The following is an 18,157-nucleotide window of genomic DNA, read 5'->3' on the forward strand; positions in this document are numbered from 1 at the left end:
CAGTTGCATTGAACTGGAATATTTGGGTATCACGTGGGCATGTCTTAAAGTCAGCATCACATCCAACCATTAACCCAACACTAGCAAGTTCACCTCTAAACTGTGTCCCTGAGAACCTCATGTCCATCTGTCCAGCCCTCCAGGGATGGTGACTCCAGCACTGCCCTGGGCAGCCTGTTCCAATGCCCCACAGCCCTTTGGGGAAGAAATTGTTCCCCACATCCAACCTCAACCTCCCCTGGTGCAACTTGAGGCCGTTTCCTCTGCTCCTGGCGCTTGTTCCTGGGGAGCAGAGCCCGACCCCCCTGGCTCCAAGCTCCTTTCAGGCAGTTCAGAGATCAGAAGGTCTCCCCTCAGCTCCTGTTCTCCAGCTGAACCCCCCAGGTCCCTCTGGGGCTCAACTCTGTTTACCTATGGGGGAGCACCCCAGTATTAGAGGAGGTGGCAACCTCAATCTGAATTTTATGAGCTACAGTGCTCAGGGGCAGAAACTCCCTTTATTGAGCTTTATTTTCAGTCAGTTATTTCCCCCCACACCCCGATGCTCATTAACATGCTGTGGCTTCCAGCAATGAGATGCTCAAAAATTCAGATGATCAAACCCTGACAGAAAAGAACAGAATCACTCGTTTGACAGTTGAGCGTTATGGCATTAACATTGAATGAATCTTTGAAACAAGAGATGGTTAATTTTTCCCCCTTCCAGCAGACTCCGAGCACATTAGCACTGCTCTTCTCCCGCCCAGCTGGGATGGATGGAGACACCTCATCTCATTTTTTCCTCTGTTATTTATTCTTCACATTCCTCCCCAAAAGAATCGCCCTCCCCATATATCACCGTATCTTGCTGGATTTGTAAATACATCTGACTCCTACCACCACCTTTGCCCCCCGGCATCGCTTCTTACTTCTCCCGCATAGATTGCAGGCAGCTCTATTGACGTTCCATTTATGAGACGTGCTCCACCAAGTTTCATTTATAACCGTGAGGTCAACAGCCTCTATCATTTTCTAACACTGCTCGTCCTTCCTTTTGTTTCAGGTACTCCTGGCATTTGTGTACAGACATTTTAGTGCATTGGTATAAAGTTATTACAAAGGAAGATGAATTTTTACTGTCAGGAGGAGGCTGCCAAGTGAAATATTACACTTTGTACTTTTATGTTTATTCACTGCTGCGTGTAACGTCCTCTCAGAAGCCTGAAAGTCACGCTTATGCTCTTTTATGTTAGGAAAATATTGATTTATTAAAAAAAAATCAGTTCCAACTAGAACTGAAACTATAAATGATGTTTTATTTTTGACAACTGTTGCTACCCAGAGCTCAACTCCTCAGCCCCAACAACTCTCCCAGTGACTACAGTTCTGCGAATAAATATTATGCTGCTGAACTTTGATAGTATTTGCCATTGGGTTTTGTTTTCTTTTTTAATAATCCCCTACATTACACCCTGTGAGGACACAGAAATTCTTCTTGTCACGTGGGTATTGAGAACTCAAAGCACGGGTTAACAGGAATGTTAAAGCGACCTGTAGTATTTTGGGTCTTTAATTGTGAGGTGATACATAATCTTAATTACCCTTCTGGATTCCAACAAACTGATTGCGGAGAGCTGGAATCAAGAGGTTAAAGGTCCTGATCTAGAGCAGAGTCATAAGCCATAGGAAGGGTTGTCAGTCAACCAGAGATGCTCTCCTGTCAAGGGACAATTGTTTTAACTACCATTTGATTACCACCAGCAAATTTCCCCCACCACTTCACAGAAAATAAGGCTGAGGTGATTTTCCACGCGAAAGCTCAGAAGATCCACCTGCCCACAGCCCTATTCCTCTGTGGGTACTTTCCCCCAGGACTCTGCTCTGTGTTTGCATGACAAACTGCGGACATTCCGTGTATCCTCACTATGTCCCCATGTGTCCTGGGATCCCACTGAGCCCTCCAGCATTTTTTACACACGATTTATTTCTGCAGACCTTTTCTCTTCCTTTGCTCCTCATCTACAGCATCATGTAGACGCCTCCTTCTACACTCTAGGCCGCTGCATTTAATATAACCCTTTGTCAACAAGGGATGCTCAGCATTTGTAAAACACCCAATATTTTATGCCGGGGATCTAGGGCAATGTGAAGTGCTCTAACAAATTCATGGCCACCTCCTCAGGGTCAACCTGTAATGCAGAAGAACTATTGGGACTGTCTTAGTAGGCAGGTGAGACCCTGGTCCTAGGAGAAGCTTCACCCCATGTCAGTTGAGCTGTAGGTGACTCCTCGTGAGTTAATAACAGCAGAAAAGCACCGGTGGAAAGCGGCAAAGCTGAGATCTCTTTATGTCGAGCAACACTTCTGGGGCAGAGCCACAACCCTCCTCTGAAGGTGACCCCACACAGTCATCGCCAATGACAGCGATAAGAGAATTAACACTAATTATGTCTCCAGTACTTTCCAGACAGAGAAAAATCACTGTTCCCCAAGGGAAGGAGCAAAAGCTGAAGCACAGAGAAGTGAAACGCTCTCACAAAGGTGTTGTGGGCAACGCGTGACAGCCAGGAGCAGAAGTGGTATCTTCAGGCTCCTCCTTTCTTGCCCTCCCGGCACCTTGGTTCACCAAAGGTTGGCTTCTACCTTTGCCAGCTGAGCATTAGTGCCCCGCACGTTATGGCACTCCTCATTAAAAGTGGTGTAATTTCCTTAATGAATTTATAATACATATATAGTTTTAAATATTCAGAGACCTAGCTATGTTTTAAAGAATATTAAACCTGTCTCAGCACTGTGCAATGTCATTAGCAGGGACTGCTGAAAGCTCAACCTTTTAGAACTTATGCTAGAAGGGATGGTCTTGGCACCCTCATATGGTGACCACCACAGTCCAAGCAGATGTCACACCACAGCATTCACTAGGAATAAAGAGATGGAGCTTCTTTGCCTTGTCGGACATAAAATGGCTTTGAATTCAAGAAGAAAAGAAGCCCACTCCTGCCAAAACGACATATTTATGTTGGTTTCCATTTCTTAGACAAAACTACTTACTCTGGCTGGCTGAGAGGCTGGAGAAAGCAGCCTTGGTGCGGCCTGCCAACCACTCCAGGCTCTCGTGCATGTTGGCCAAGGCCTTCAGGTCGCTGACGTCCCGCAGGATCTCCTGTTGAGGGATGAGCTTATCTCCCAGGTTGCCAATGAGAACTTCGGACTCTTTGCCGAAAGCAGCCCTGAAACACAAACCAAAGGCACCCTCAGAAATGCAGCACAGGACACGAAGGGAGAGACACCAGTTACACCACCGAGAAGGTCCCACCAGCCAACACAGAAGTATAAGTTGGGGAATGAGATATTAGAGAGCAGTGTAGGGGAAAGGGACCTGGGGGTCCTGGGGACAGCAGGGTGACCATGAGCCAGCACTGGGCCCTTGTGGCCAGGAAGCCAATGGGACCTGGGGTGGGTTAGAAGGGGGTGGTCAGTAGGTCAGAGAGGTTCTCCTGCCCCTCTGCTCTGCCCTGGGGACACCACACCTGGAATCTTGTGTCCAGCTGTGGCCCCTCAGTTCCAGCAGGACAGGGAACTGCTGCAGAGAGTCCAGCGCAGCCACCAAGATGCTGAAGGGAGTGGAGCATCTCCCGTGTGAGGAAAGGCTGAGGGAGCTGGGGCTCTGGAGCTGGACAAGAGGACACTGAGGGGTGACCTTATTAATGTTTACAGATATCTAAAGGGTGAGTGTCAGGAGGATGGAGCCAGGCTCTTCTTGGTGATAACCAGTGATAGGACAAGTGGTAAGGGGTACAAACTGGAACACAAGAGGTTCCACTTAAATTTGAGAAGAAACTTCTTCCTGGTGAGGGTGTCAGAGCCTGGCCCAGGCTGCCCAGGGGGTTGTGGAGTCTCCTTCTCTGCAGACATTCCAACCTGCCTGGACACCTTCCTGTGTAACCTCATCTGGGTGTTCCTGCTCCATGGGGGGATTGCACTGGATGAGCTTTCCAGGGCCCTTCCAACCCCTGACATTCTGGGATTCTGTGAGGTGATCCAGCGTTGGGTCTCAAGAACGTTGCCTGGCAGAGTTTTTGAAGTCTGGTTATTTTGCAGTTTACGACACCTCTATCTCAGGGAGGGTTTTTTTTTTCTATCCTTCCTGCATTTAATCCCTGGATTTCACCTCATTGCTTATAGTTACCAATTCATCCCAACCTATTCCCCGCCTCTCTGCCCACCCAGCATCTACAGCTTGCTGAGACACGCAGGTGCTTTCCGTGTCTCCCTGGGATATGTATAAATAATGCACACGTAGCACTTTTAATCTTTCCTTGTAAATCTGCTCTTCCAATCCCTGATTTTTTTTCCCTCATATCTTTCAAAAGAAATCTCCTGTGGAACCTGATGGTTTATCACGACAAAGCGACAAACAAATGACTTCAAATACCAGTCTGTGCTGTCTTTGCACAGAGACAGCACCTGGCGAGAAATGCCGACCAAGAACAGAGGGGTTTATTCCAAAAAAAGCTGAAAATAGTTATTTCAAGGTGTGTAACGGGTCACTTCGCTGTCACGCTCCATCTTTTACATTCACATTTAGCTTTCCCAATGCTTGTCTCCACAAAGTGCTTGCTTGGTTATCTCCCAGAACTGTCTGCATGGCAAATACTCCCATTGCTTTTGCAGGTAAAGGAGAAGACTCCAGCATGACTTTTTGTGTAAAGGGATGGAGAAAATCAGGACACGGTTCCTAAGTCTAATTACAAAAGCTCCTGGATGAAACCAAGTGCATTTCACTGCAAAAGACTCTAAGTGACGGCACATTTACCAGGGTCCTTAGTACATTCTTCCCTGCATTAGTTGCTCTTTTTGTTATGAATTTGCATTTCACTTTCATTCAACTTTGCAAATCTCCACTTCCCGTCATTAGCTCTTTTATGAACTTACAATGAGGAATCATGCTGCTGAGCATAATAGCTGCAACGAGCTGCAGCAAAATAATCCCATCAGTGGCATTTTATACACGATCTAAGCAGTTTTATTGCCATCATCTCCCTGGATTTGTGGGACTTCACTGTCACTTGAGGAAAAAAAAAATCAGAACAACCCTAAAATGGGTCTAAATTGCTCAATTGAATTCACTAAAGGCAAAAAGTAAAAATAGCCCTGATTAAAAAAATCTCTTTGAGGGTTTTCTGCTGCTTGACAATAAAAAATAAGCTGCCTTAGGCTGATGATGGCTTGGGAGAAATCCTTGTGTGCTGGTCGTGGCTGAGGACCGAGACAGGAGCATCTCCAGCTCCAGCGGACTGTGGCTGTGCTAATTCAGCTGTTCATCCTCGCCATAGGATGGGGTTAATTTTGACCCGCTCGGCCTATCGGAAGTATATTAAATCCTTTCTGAACTTCAGAAAAGCACTTTACAGGCTTCCCTGACTGACACCGGAAGCTGTGCTGCCATCCAGAGACCTGGACAGGCTGGAGAGCTGGGCGTGGAAAAACTTAATGAGATATAACAAGGGCAAGTGTAGAGTGTTGAATCTGAGCAGGAACAACCCCAGGTTCCAGTGTAAGTTGGGGAATGACCTATTAGAGAGCAGTGTAGGAGAAAGGGACCTGGGGGTCCTGGGGACAGCAGGGTGACCATGAGCCAGCACTGGGCCCTTGTGGCCAGGAAGCCAATGGGACCTGGGGTGGGTTAGAAGGGGGTGGTCAGTAGGTCAGAGAGGTTCTCCTGCCCCTCTGCTCTGCCCTGGGGACACCACACCTGGAATCTTGTGTCCAGCTGTGGCCCCTCAGTTCCAGCAGGACAGGGAACTGCTGCAGAGAGTCCAGCGCAGGGCAACAAAGATGCTGAAGGGAGTGGAGCATCTCCCGTGTGAGGAAAGGCTGAGGGAGCTGGGGCTCTGGAGCTGGACAAGAGGACACTGAGGGGTGACCTCATTCATGTTTACAGATATATAAAGGGTGAGTGTCAGGAGGATGGAGCCAGGCTCTTCTCAGTGACAACCAGTGATAGGACAAGGGGTAATGGGTTCAAACTGAAACACAAAAGGTTCCACTTAAATTTGAGAAGAAACTTGTTCCTGGTGAGGGTGGCAGAGCCTGGCCCAGGCTGCCCAGGGGGGTTGTGGAGTCTCCTTCTGTGCAGACATTCCAACCCGCCTGGACATATTAGAGAGCAGTGTAGGGGAAAGGGACCTGGGGATCCTGGTGGACAACAGGATGACCATGAGCCAGCACTGTGCCCTTGTGGCCAGGAAGGCCAATGGCATCCTGGGGTGTATTAGAAGGGGAGTGGTTAGTAGATCAAGAGAGGTCCTCCTTCCCCTCTACTCTGCCCTGGTGAGACCCCATCTGGAATATTGTGTCCAGTTCTGGGCCCCTCAGTTCAAGAAGGACAGGGAACTGCTGGAGAGGGTCCAGCGTAGGGCAACCAAGATGATTAAGGGAGTGGAGCACCTCCCTTATGAGGAAAGGCTGAGGGAGCTGGGTCTCTTTAGTTTGGAGAAGAGGAGACTGAGGGGTGACCTTATTAATGTTTATAAATATATAAAGGGTGAGTGCCATGAGGATGGAGCCAGGCTCTTCTCGGTGGTAAACAATGATAGGACATGGGGTAATGGGATCAAGCTGGAACACAAGAGGTTCCACTTAAATTTGAGAAAAAACTTCTTCTCAGTAAGGGTGACAGACACTGGAACAGGCTGCCCAGGGGGGTTGTGGAGTCTCCTTCTCTGGAGACATTCAAGACCCACCTGGACATGTTCCTGTGCAACCTCACCCAGGCGTTCCTGCTCCAGCAGGGGGATTGGACTAGATGATCTTTTGAGGTCCCTTCCAATCCCAAACATACTGTGATACTGTGATACTGTGGACACCTTCCTGTGTAACCTCATCTGGGTGTTCCTGCTCCATGGGGGGATTGCACTGGATGAGCTTTCCAGGGCCCTTCTAACCCCTGACACTCTGGGATTCTGTGGTATTCTGAGTCACAAGAGGCTACGAAGCTTTGAGGAGTGAGGACAGCTGAATGACTCCTCCAATGTCCAAATGGGCGTTTGAAGGTTGAATCGGGTGGACAAGCTCGTGGGTAGGACTGGCCATTTATTTATTCACTAAAGCATATTCATCCTTTCAAGTAAAACACATTATCGACTTCTACAGCAAACGTGGAACACGTCCTTTAGCTCTACCCACCTACAAACACTCAGATACCCCCACCTGGGGAGCAGAAGACATTGCATGGACATGTTTTCCCCTCCAACCGAACTACTCCCGTTGACTTCGTCTATCAAATCCCACTGGCAACTGCATCAATCACTCATAAAAATAAGAAAGAAAACACTTGGTGAATATCTACCTTCGTTACCATGGCTTTCCAATACAAAATGCCGTAGAAAAAGCGCTTTTTTTGGGAGCCACAACTTGTGAGCTGGTAAATGAGGAGTCGCTACCGCAATTAGAAATTCGGCTTTATCACAGGGACAACTCTGCTGCCTTCCCACATGCAAAGAGAAATGGGTTTGGTGCTGCTTTGGGTGGGTGGCCTGTGCATGAATAATACACTGGTTGGGAAAAATCCATATCATACAAAGCATTTCCTATTTTTACTCCTGGGAGGAATACAAATAAGGACTTATATGGCAAGTTGTAAGTGTCGCTGGGAAAATGAGGTTCTGCCACTCGCTTTAAAACAACCCCAGAAGTTTGTATAAAAAGGACAGCAAACATATATAATGGTTTTCTTTAATGCACATCCTTGACTGCAGAAACCCCAATTCATTCATTCGCACAAACTGAAACAACCTTCTGCAAGGAAAATCCCTTTTAGGAGATAACTTTGAAGAGTTCTGGTGGATTGCTGTAAGTTCCATTTAAACCTGCTGTTAGCAAACGGCCCCCTGAAGCAAATTTTCGCTAGTGTTCTAAGAGAATACTCACTACATACATTTCTTCGCCTTTATTACATTTTCAAGGCTAAACACTCGTAAAACCCCATATCAACTGAATATACAACCTCGACTCCACTCTTTTGAATACCCACATTAAAACAGCATCTTCAGACCTTTGATTCCCGTACAGTTTCTCAGCCAATACTTGTCCCATTCATATCTGTAAATGTGTATCTAAGACACAGCCGGCACACACACAGAAATCTGCAACCACCCTCTGCATTTAATTTATGAGTTTTTGGGCCGTTGGTTTGAATTGCCACGATTTTGAAAAATTCAAATCCCATCCTACCTTACGCATGAAATTCACTTTGGAATTTGCCAAAGCTTCTGAGAGCAATAAAAGACCCCAAATAAAAGCACCCAAAGATGGAAATTCCTGGCCGTGGAGATGATTTGCTTTTGAAAGCAAGAAAACCTCATACCCAAGCGGTTCATAACGGAGTGTTGTACAGATCTGTAACAAAATGCAACGCTCCTGCGATTAATTCAGCTGCGCACGTACCCACGTGCAAGGTGGAGATTAATATTGCGCATCAACTACGCTGCGATTAAAGCAAATTCAAGTGCCTTTCTTCACTGTTTCTTTGTGGGAGATCACTATTCCTTACACCGATATCTGATGCCGCATCGCCCTTTAGTCTCGATTCCCAAGGGGCTTGTGCACCATGCAACAGGGTTCACTCTTAAATCCCCGCTTTGCCAGAGCAAGATGGCTGCGCTAGCTTAATCCTCAGATTAACTACGCACCTCATTTTGTTTCTCTTTGTTAAATCATCTTAATTTCTGTTTGTATTTTTTTGCTTTCCAACACTGTGACCAGGTGGCTTTAGATGTCACGGATACTGTACAGGATGCACAGCGCATCCTTGGCAGGGCACCGGCAGGGATGGAGAAGACTTGGTGTCCTGGTTCTCCAAATAAATCTTCTGCAGGCAAATCAGCCTCTCCCTCCTCTCCTCCAGCAACCAAGAGCAATGGTGATGCTTTTAAGGGATGAGCTGTTAATAAAATTAATAAAATTAATAAAATTAAACATCCTATTGAGCTAAACTGCCTGGAAACAGATGGACTGATGACAACAGAGGAGTCTTCCCCTCATCTGTATTTCAGCAGAGGACGGGAACTCATACGTGAGGGAAGGAAGGCCAGGGAAGAGCATGAGTGATAAATCAAGATGACCTGTGGTACATTTAAGGAGCATTGACCGTGCCAGAGCAGGGCTGAAAAGCAGCCAAGTGTCCACATCAATACGGCAGAACGAGGAAGGAGGTCTCTGATGTACCCTTGGCAGCAGCTTTACGTTCATTTACCGCTCCTCTCCCTTTCCTCTGCCAAGAAATTAGCATCAATTATCCCTTTGGCAAATAGCGCTGAGGAAGAAGCTCGCTGGGAGGGTACGTGAGGCTGTAGGAGGAAAGGAGACACCTTTGGGAGCCCCCCAGGAACACAGTGACCCAACGAGGACCTCCTGTCCTTCCTCGCACCCTCTGGACCACAGAACTCCAAGGGATGCTTTGTGCTGAGCATTGGATGCTTGCAGAGGAGAAGCAACAAAATGAATTTAAACGGCAGCTAAAGCAGCAGGTCGAGCTGTGGCTGTAGGGGAAACACCCTGGAAACAGAGTAAAAGAGGTATTTCTAAATATCTATTAAAGAGTGGAGAGGATAAAGATGCAAACGCTCCAGGAAGATTAGTGCTTTGTCACAGTGTTGTACCAAAACTGCATTAAACTGAACATCTGTGAAAACGTTAGTGAAAACTATGGGTGAAAAGCTTGCCATACAACAACTCAATATGCTACCTAATATAAGGCATCTAAAATATGTTATATTATATTATATATTATATATTTTATATATATAGATAATATAATATATATATTATATATTATATATTATATATTATATATTATATATTATATATTATATTATATATTATATATTATATATATTATATTATATATATATATTATATATACAGTCTCAAAATATGATACACATTATAATGGCAAGATTATAATGATAGGATTGTTATAGGTTTTATTCCATCTTTGCCGCTCCTTTCGGATCAGCAGATTTTTCTGTGTATTTACATCATACAGAAATTTCTACAACTCATTTGTTTTCTATTCCTGCCCTTGAGACGCAGAGTCAGCCCAGAGACCACGGTTAGAAACTGTATATACAAACTACCCGGACAGATTTGCCCTTGACTAATTCAAAGAAATTCCCATTATGTTCTTAATTATAAAGAAACAGAGAAAAAGAGGTTTGTCCATCTTGCACTGGAATTTGTTTAACAAACATTACACACAGAATCACACAGAATGTCAGGGGTTGGAAGGGCCCTGGAAAGCTCATCCAGTGCAATCCCCCCATGGAGCAGGAACACCCAGATGAGGTTACACAGGAAGGTGTCCAGGCGGGTTGGAATGTCTGCACAGAAGGAGACTCCACAACCCCCTGGGCAGCCTGGGCCAGGCTCTGACACCCTCATCAGGAACAAGTTTCTTCTCATATTCAAGTGGAACCTCCTGTGTTCCAGTTTGTACCCATTGCCCCTTGTCCTATCACTGGTTGTCACCGAGAAGAGCCTGGCTCCATCCTCCTGACATTCACCCTTTAGATATCTGCAACCATGAATGAGGTCACCCCTCAGTGTCCTCTTGTCCAGCTCCAGAGCCCCAGCTCCCTCAGCCTTTCCTCACACGGGAGATGCTCCACTCCCTGCAGCATCTTTGTTGCCCTGCGCTGGACTCTCTCCAGCAGTTCCCTGTCCTGCTGGAACTGAGGGGCCACAACTGGACACAAGATTCCAGGTGTGGTCTCCCCAGGGCAGAGCAGAGGGGCAGGAGAACCTCTCTGACCTACTGACCACCCCCTTCTAACCCACCCCAGGTCCCATTGGCTTCCTGGCCACAAGGGCCCAGTGCTGGCTCATGGTCACCCTGCTGTCCCCAGGACCCCCAGGTCCCCTTCCCCTACACTGCTCTCTAAACATAACAAACAAATAATCTATGTGGGCTTTTTCTGCAAAGGCAAGACCTCTAAAACTATTTGTTGCCACAAACCCAATAAAACGCAGCCCATCCATCGTCCTGCAGAAGATCTTGTTTCAATTGCTTCAAAAATTCAGCACCTGAAGGGATTTTAAAAATTCAGCATGAGCACGTTTTTCGCAGCGCATCCAAACGGCATCAGAGTCCTAAAAACGACCCGGATTCGAGGGTTTTTGGGATTTGCGAAGCCTCGACAACAGTTTGTGCATCTCTAAGAGGCAGCTCCAAATCTCCGCTGAGAGGTCGCAACACTGTCGAAAACCAGACATTGCTAATAGACAATTTTAAGCTGTAACATCACACGCTGCCTTCTCGCTTAAATTTATTTGAATATTCTAGTCTTGTTAAGCTTTTATTATTTGATTTATCGCAGCAGACAAGGAAGTGTCTTGGAGTACATTGTGTAGCTCTAATGATGTGATTTAGTGATAGAGTCTTGTTAAAGTAGGAGCTGTTATTAAATCTTTGTGGAAAAGTGGAATTTCCATGTTTCTGCTTTGCCTTCCCTCTCAGTCCCTGCAATACAGTTCAGGGGTACACACATTACCCCTCCGAAAACAGTACATTGGAAGAGCTGGGTCTGGCTGCACTCATTTCAACAGGCAATGCAATTTGTAGGATTAATGAATCCGAAGCTGGGAGATTCTTCCTGGATTCTGGTTTAGAATATACGTAATCCTCAAAAAAGCCCCAAATCCAGCCCAAAATCCTCCCAAACTTCTTTGCCTTCACAAGACAAGCAAAGAAGAAAACTTCTGGGATGCCCTGTGAAGATCCAGGTGCTCAGTCAATTTTACACCTCTCAGATGAGACTCTTGATACCAACAGGATTTAGTCCAGTTGTGGTCATGCTGGTGCACATTTATCCCATAGGATGCAATAAAAAAGAGATCTAGAAACCCATTTCATACAAAGGAGCAGATGGTCGTCAAATGGAAACTCATAGCTATGGGGTGCTCAGATTCATAGTGCCAGTAGAGGGAAAAGAGGTCTACAGCCTGCTGCCAACCCTGCAAAATCATCCTTTCACCCTCCAAAACACTGTGAATATAATAAATAGAGCCTGAGAAATTAGAGAGGGAGATATTTTATTCTTGAGAGAAAAAGAAACAAGGGCAGAGAGACAGAAAAGCTACAGTTGAGAATGGGAGGGAGAGCTAGGAGGTAAAGAAGCCTTCCAAAAAACATCAAGGTTTCGGGAAAGGAGAAACACTAAGACAGCAAAACAGAATAAAAATAATGGAAAGCTCTGAACGAGACACTACGAAATACATCCACCAGACAGCGGATGGAGCAAACGGAGATTTAGCTCTTGATGACAACCTCGGCCAGTGCTTTCCAGCTGCCCAGAGCAGGACCGGGGGAAGACCACCCTGCCCCAAGGCAGGACCTGAACCCCACGGCTCTGCCTCCGCACCAAGAGAAGAACTTGAGGGTCCATCGCAAATTGTCCCAGCTTGTTCCCAACTTGGGAAATTTACAGCACCCTTTGGAAACAGCTGAAGAAATTCAAGCTGTGACCAGTTCTAGGAGCTTTGGACCAACGTCCGATGTTTCCTGCCCTCAAGAATCCTCTGGAGAAGAGCTCATGGGGGCCTTTCCAGTTCACTGTGGTGCTAAATCACAGCTCAGATCACTAGTTCCTCTACCTCTGAATCTTGCTCCTGGGATTAACCCAAACTTTGGAGTAGAGCTGTGCTCTATCGCCCCATCAGCTGTGTGTGCTCTGCCCCAGGAGAAGGAAAGAAGAGGAGATTTCATACCCCGGTGTCTTTGCTGCCGTTGGATGGATGACGTGCTCTCCCAGGGCACAGGTGAGATGTGCTGCATGGCCCAAGGGAGATGAGACGAGATCGTGGTCCCCAAGACACAGTCCCTATATCTATCAGCACTGATGTGGCTGCACCTTGAATCCTGGGGGCAGTTTTGAGCCCCTCACACCAAGAAAGGCCTTGAGGTGCTGGAGCGAGGGGAGAGAAGGGAACGGAGCTGGTGAGGGGCTGGAGCACAAGTGTGATGGAGCGGCTGAGGGACCTGGGGGTTCAGCTGGAGAACAGGAGCTGAGGGGAGACCTTCTGATCTCTGAACTGTCTGAAAGGAGCTTGGAGCCAGGGGGGTCGGGCTCTGCTCCCCAGGAACAAGCGCCAGGAGCAGAGGAAACGGCCTCAAGTTGCACCAGGGGAGGTTGAGGTTGGATGTGGGAACAATTTCTTCCCCAAAGGGCTGTGGGGCATTGGAACAGGCTGCCCAGGGCAGTGCTGGAGTCACCGTTCCTGGAGATGTTTAAAAGATGCATAGATGAGGTTCTCAGGGACGTGGGGTAGTGCCAGCATTGGGTTAATGGTTTGACTCGATGATCTTAAAGGTCTTTTCCAACCAAAATGACCCTATGTTTCTATATCCAAATGTTGATGGTACCTTTACTGCTCCCATCATGCCGTCTGGAGTGACACCTTTAACCCAGCCCTGCTCTCTTCCTTTAGCCTGACAATTCTGTCTTGTCCAACAGCGACACGTTTCCAAAGGAGACCCACATCTGCAGGCAGCCTCCAGTTTTACATCCGAAATGCAACCAGAGAATCAGCATCAACTAAACCAGGGGAGAGAAGAGAACCCAGTAAGAAGCAGGGATAGTGTAACCATCCCAACCAATGCCATTTGGGATGATTTGGTGACAGATTTGCTATTGCATAGATATCTTTCCATATTGCTCGAATACACCCCCCTCCTTTTGGTGCAGAGCAAGTGAGGATGAGCATCCTCAGGTGAACAGGAGATGCAGGGGAGGAAGGAGTGGACAGCTGGAGCACCATGCAGTCAGGCTTATCCTCACTAAAAAACCAAAAGCAGTGAAATAAAAAGTCATGTGGCACATGAAGATGTTGCAAAGGAGGTTTTGAATTGCTCCATTAACTTTAACCTGAGTGTCTGATCCCAAGTTTGGTGTTCGGGAGCTTGCTGGAGTCAAAAGGTAAGAGAGAAATCACTGTTCCCTTCCTAACACAGGTTTGGCATTTCAGATCTGCAACCAGAATAACCTGTGTTGTGGTGGGATCATCCGACCAACATGGGGTTCCCAGGCAAATGTGAATTGGCAGCACCCCAAAATGTGGCTCCCTTGGGGTGCACAGGGCTCTCGCCACCCCTTGTGCTTCAGAGCTGCCCCGAAAACCAGCAATTTCTGCTGTAACTCGAGCGCGACCAGATCTGAAGCTCTTTTTGCATCGCTTTTCCTCATCAAAGGCAAACCTGGAAATGATACATCTTTGGGTTTTATCACCAACATCTCTGATTCAGTAAGGAAGTGAAGGCTAACCTTTACAAAGCGATAAGGGCAGCATATTTCACACTCGCCCCGGTGCCAAATAGCCTTCAGAGCTTTAAAAACTAATCATATGAATAGAGGCATGACTTTTCTTTCCTTTCTCCCCTTGCCAAGTTCTGAGCTACTATACTATGCTCAATCAGGGCCCTTTGTCTGGCCAACCACACCAGAATATTAATGGGGAGATTCTGCTAGTTTCTTACCCTGCCTTTTGACATCTATCTGCAAAAGAGATAGTGGCGGGTTAAGACAACAAAATCAATCACTGTCAACACAGATATGCATTAAGTGGGGTTTTTTTTGCAAAGACATGCATTTGGATTCTTCTTTTTAATTAAACAAATGAGTTACAAGAAACCTGGGGAAGGAAAGAAAACTGTTCAGTGGAAACCTCTTCTTGCCACGGTAAAAGAAAACAATAAAACAGTGGTAAACTTTCAGGTCTTATTTAATTTAGCGACATTCATAAAAGGATGATGCTCGTAGTTAAAAAACTGCTGTTGGCCTTTATTTATGTACAAAAAGATCATGCTCCCATGTTTCATCGAGTTTAAAGTTTCCTTCTTAGAGAGGATGCTTTAGTCTCTGCCTCCTAAGGAGTGGAGCCCATGGACACAGGTGGTTATTTGTATATCAAGGTTTTAAATATCTTGGGTGGTTAAACTGGAGTGAAATGAGCTCTCCCAGGCTTCTCTCCTCACAGCCACAACCCAAATAACCAAAGTACCCACAGGACCCATTTCCATTTGGCACAATCATTCCCAATTCATCAGCAGAGCCAAGAGGAAGAGAAAGAAGCAACAGCAGCAAAGAAATGGTGTTCCTTTGTATTAGGAGAAAGTGTGAGAAGAGCCTGCTTAAATGGAAAGAAGATGACAAAAAATTGGACATGCAATTCATTTTACTTTGAAGCTCTCAGGAGAGATCTATTCAACCACGCACAGATTCTTGAGGAAGTTTATCAGCCATGTCGCTTGCCATCAATGGCTAAAAGTGGCTCAGACCAATTATTATTGTTTAAATTAATGCTAGGAGAGCATTCACATGGCACTTTGTGTAGCTGAGGCTTAATGCAGGATGCTCTGTGCAAACAGATACGGAGAAAAGATCTTTTTCCCAATGTCTAGGCTAAAAAGGACACAGTACAGGAGCTTTCTCCAGTGAATTCAATGTAGGTGACCTCAGAGGCTTTCTATTCTACCACTTCTGATACAAAATAGTTAAATTAATCAATAGTAAAATGACAAAATCGGAATAAAATGGGTATTAGGATCACAATGTTGGCACTGGTAGCATTGGGATGAGTTTGGCCATCAGATTTAGCCTGGCCTGGAATTTCTGTGCCAAGAAACAAAGGGTGAAGGCGAAGGCAAAGATGGAGGCTACGATGGAATCCATGAATCTCAACAAACCCAGGGGCTGTGCAAAGAGCTCAAGGGCTCTGCATCCTCACCCTTTCACCACCCACGAGTTTTAAAAGCACTGCCAAAGCTGATTATCCCCACTGGAGTACGAGCAATGATTTCTGTGACTCGACATATTTACTACTCTTGGTCGTTCCTGTCTCTTAGACTTGCATCATCTTCCTGTTATTGTGCTTGACTTCAGTGAATAAGTAAAATGACAATCTGGGCAAATTCAACTTTAATTTGCAACAGTTTCACTTACTCCTACAGTTCTATAGCCAAATGCCAATCAAGGAAGTGATGAATAGTGATGGGAATGTGCCGACAAGCTTTTTGACTCGCTGGAATGACAAAGAGGACCTGTTTCTTCAGGATGTGTCAACGATTCAGAGCTGAAGCCATTTACAGCACGCAGAGAAAGGCAATCTGCCTACTTATAGGCTTTCACTTGCCTGGAAAGAAAAAGGTAGAAACAATCTGGTTTGGACACAGTAAGTTGTCTCTGAAAGAATCCCCTCTGGAAGGACTGGTATTTTTCATCTGATTCGCCTCACACAGCTCCTGGGGTTGGGATGGAGGAGAAACACGACCAGGTCATGGCTCAAATGGAGGAGAGCTTTGGTGACAACACCAGAGCTGAGAATTGCTGCCCAGTACAAGCAGTTGGCCCCACCATTAGGTCGCAGACTGCTACTCTGTCTACTACATGGGTGATCGGGGTAGCACCATCAACCAGGACAAAGATCTGCCTGAATTAAAAATCATGCTTTCCCTCTCCAATCTGAGCCACTTTCCTGGGTGTGCTCACAAGCACAATTCTTCATAGAATCATTCTGGTTGGAAAAGATCTTAAAAATCACCACTTCAAACCATTAACCCAACACTGCCAAGTTCAACACTACCCCATGTCCCTGAGAACCTCATGTCCGTCCGTCCAACTCTCCAGGGCTGGTGACTCCAGCACTGCCCTGGGCAGCCTGTTCCAATGCCCCACAGCCCTTTGGGAAAGAAATTGTTCCCCACATCCAACCTCAACCTCCCCTGGCGCAACTTGAGGCTGTTTCCTCTGCTCCTGGCGCTTGTTCCTGGGGAGCAGAGCCCGACCCCCCTGGCTTCAAGCTCATTTCAGGCAGTTCAGAGATCAGAAGGTCTCCCCTCAGCTCCTGTTCTCCAGCTGAACCCCCCAGGTCCCTCAGCCGCTCCATCACACTTGTGCTCCAGCCCCTCACCAGCTCCGTTCCCTTCTCTCCCCTCGCTCCAGCACCTCAAGGCCTTTCTTGGCGTGAGGGGCCCAGAACTCACCCCAGGATTTGAGATGAACAACAGAGGAAGCAGAAATCAGCAAAACGTCAGGAAAGCACAAGATGGTGCTGTCACTGAAGTGTCCTTATTGAACCACAACCTCACTCTCTTCTGCTCTTGTTGCAATGAGAAGCAGCTCTGCTTTCTCCTTTCTCTTGAAGAATAAAGAGCTTCAGAATGGTTTATCTACCAATCCACCATACGACTGATAAGCAAAGCCTAAAAGAATCGCCGAAACAGATAATGTCCTTTCTCGATACCATCAACAGAACCAAATCCAGGCAACGCATAAGGAGTTCTCAGTTCAGCAAAGCTTTGAAATCATGGAGTGTTAGGGCGCATGGACTCAAGTTTCCTTACTCCACTTGAGGAAAGACCACATCTCAACCTCTTCTCACACCTGGGGAGACAACAGCTATGCAAACACCATCATTACTTTGTTCCCAGATGGTTTTACTATTATTCGTACTCTCCTTGAAACCCCTTTATAACTTCATAAAACCTTTTACCTTATAAAGTCTTCCTCCTCCTCCCTCTTGGGTCTCAGTTGCTTGGGCTGAGCCATGTTGCTCCAGTTGGGCAGGGATTTCAGGAGCCTGCTAATATCGTCATCTTTAGCCCAGGACGCGCTGATCACCAGCTTTTCATCCGACTGCACGATGCTCCTGCGGGGAAAGCGGCAACAATCACATTAGCGCCAAGCAAATTGTGCTTTTCACGCAATTCCGCACCAATTCATTAAAATGCCGATCACATACAAAGGTGCATTAAGCATTAAGGAAAGAGTCCAAAGAAGTATTCAACAAAGTGCTGGTGTGAAAGTCACAGCAACATGGGTGGACAGGATATAAAATTATCTTAAAAGTCACAACTCTTGATGTGTTTTGACAGAGTCTCTAAGGGGAAAAAGGGCCATATTCTCCCCATCCTTGAAATGGTTCAACTTGCAATCACTGACACAACCGGAGGAGGTCGTTCTGTAGTAGAAGAGAGGGAAGGTGTTTTCTCCATTGCTCATTTGTTCTGTGTGATCTCAACAGAGCTCGGCAGCTGCTGCTGATGGTGTTGTGACTGCAACGTGGAAAATTGCCCAGGAAGACCTGGGTGGAAGCCACCAGCTCACCGCACACCAGCTGGTCC

General features: G+C 46.5%; 1 protein-coding gene across 1 annotated transcript in view; it reads right to left on the minus strand.

Moving 5' to 3' along the window:
- EXOC4 (exocyst complex component 4) overlaps positions 1-18,157 on the minus strand; it is a gene marked incomplete at its 3' end in the record, with an annotated part of 427,875 nt that overhangs the window by 56,818 nt on the left and 352,900 nt on the right. The window contains exons 13-14 of the mRNA XM_080363326.1: positions 17,527-17,682; positions 3,031-3,209 (exon numbers count right to left, since the gene is read on the minus strand). Of these exons, the coding sequence (XP_080219452.1) occupies positions 3,031-3,209; positions 17,527-17,682 (335 nt within the window). The remainder of the gene's footprint in view (positions 1-3,030; positions 3,210-17,526; positions 17,683-18,157) is intronic.

Source organism: Nesoenas mayeri (assembly GCF_963082525.1).
Source record: "Nesoenas mayeri genome assembly, chromosome: 1".
Taxonomy (NCBI): Eukaryota; Metazoa; Chordata; class Aves; order Columbiformes; family Columbidae; genus Nesoenas; species Nesoenas mayeri.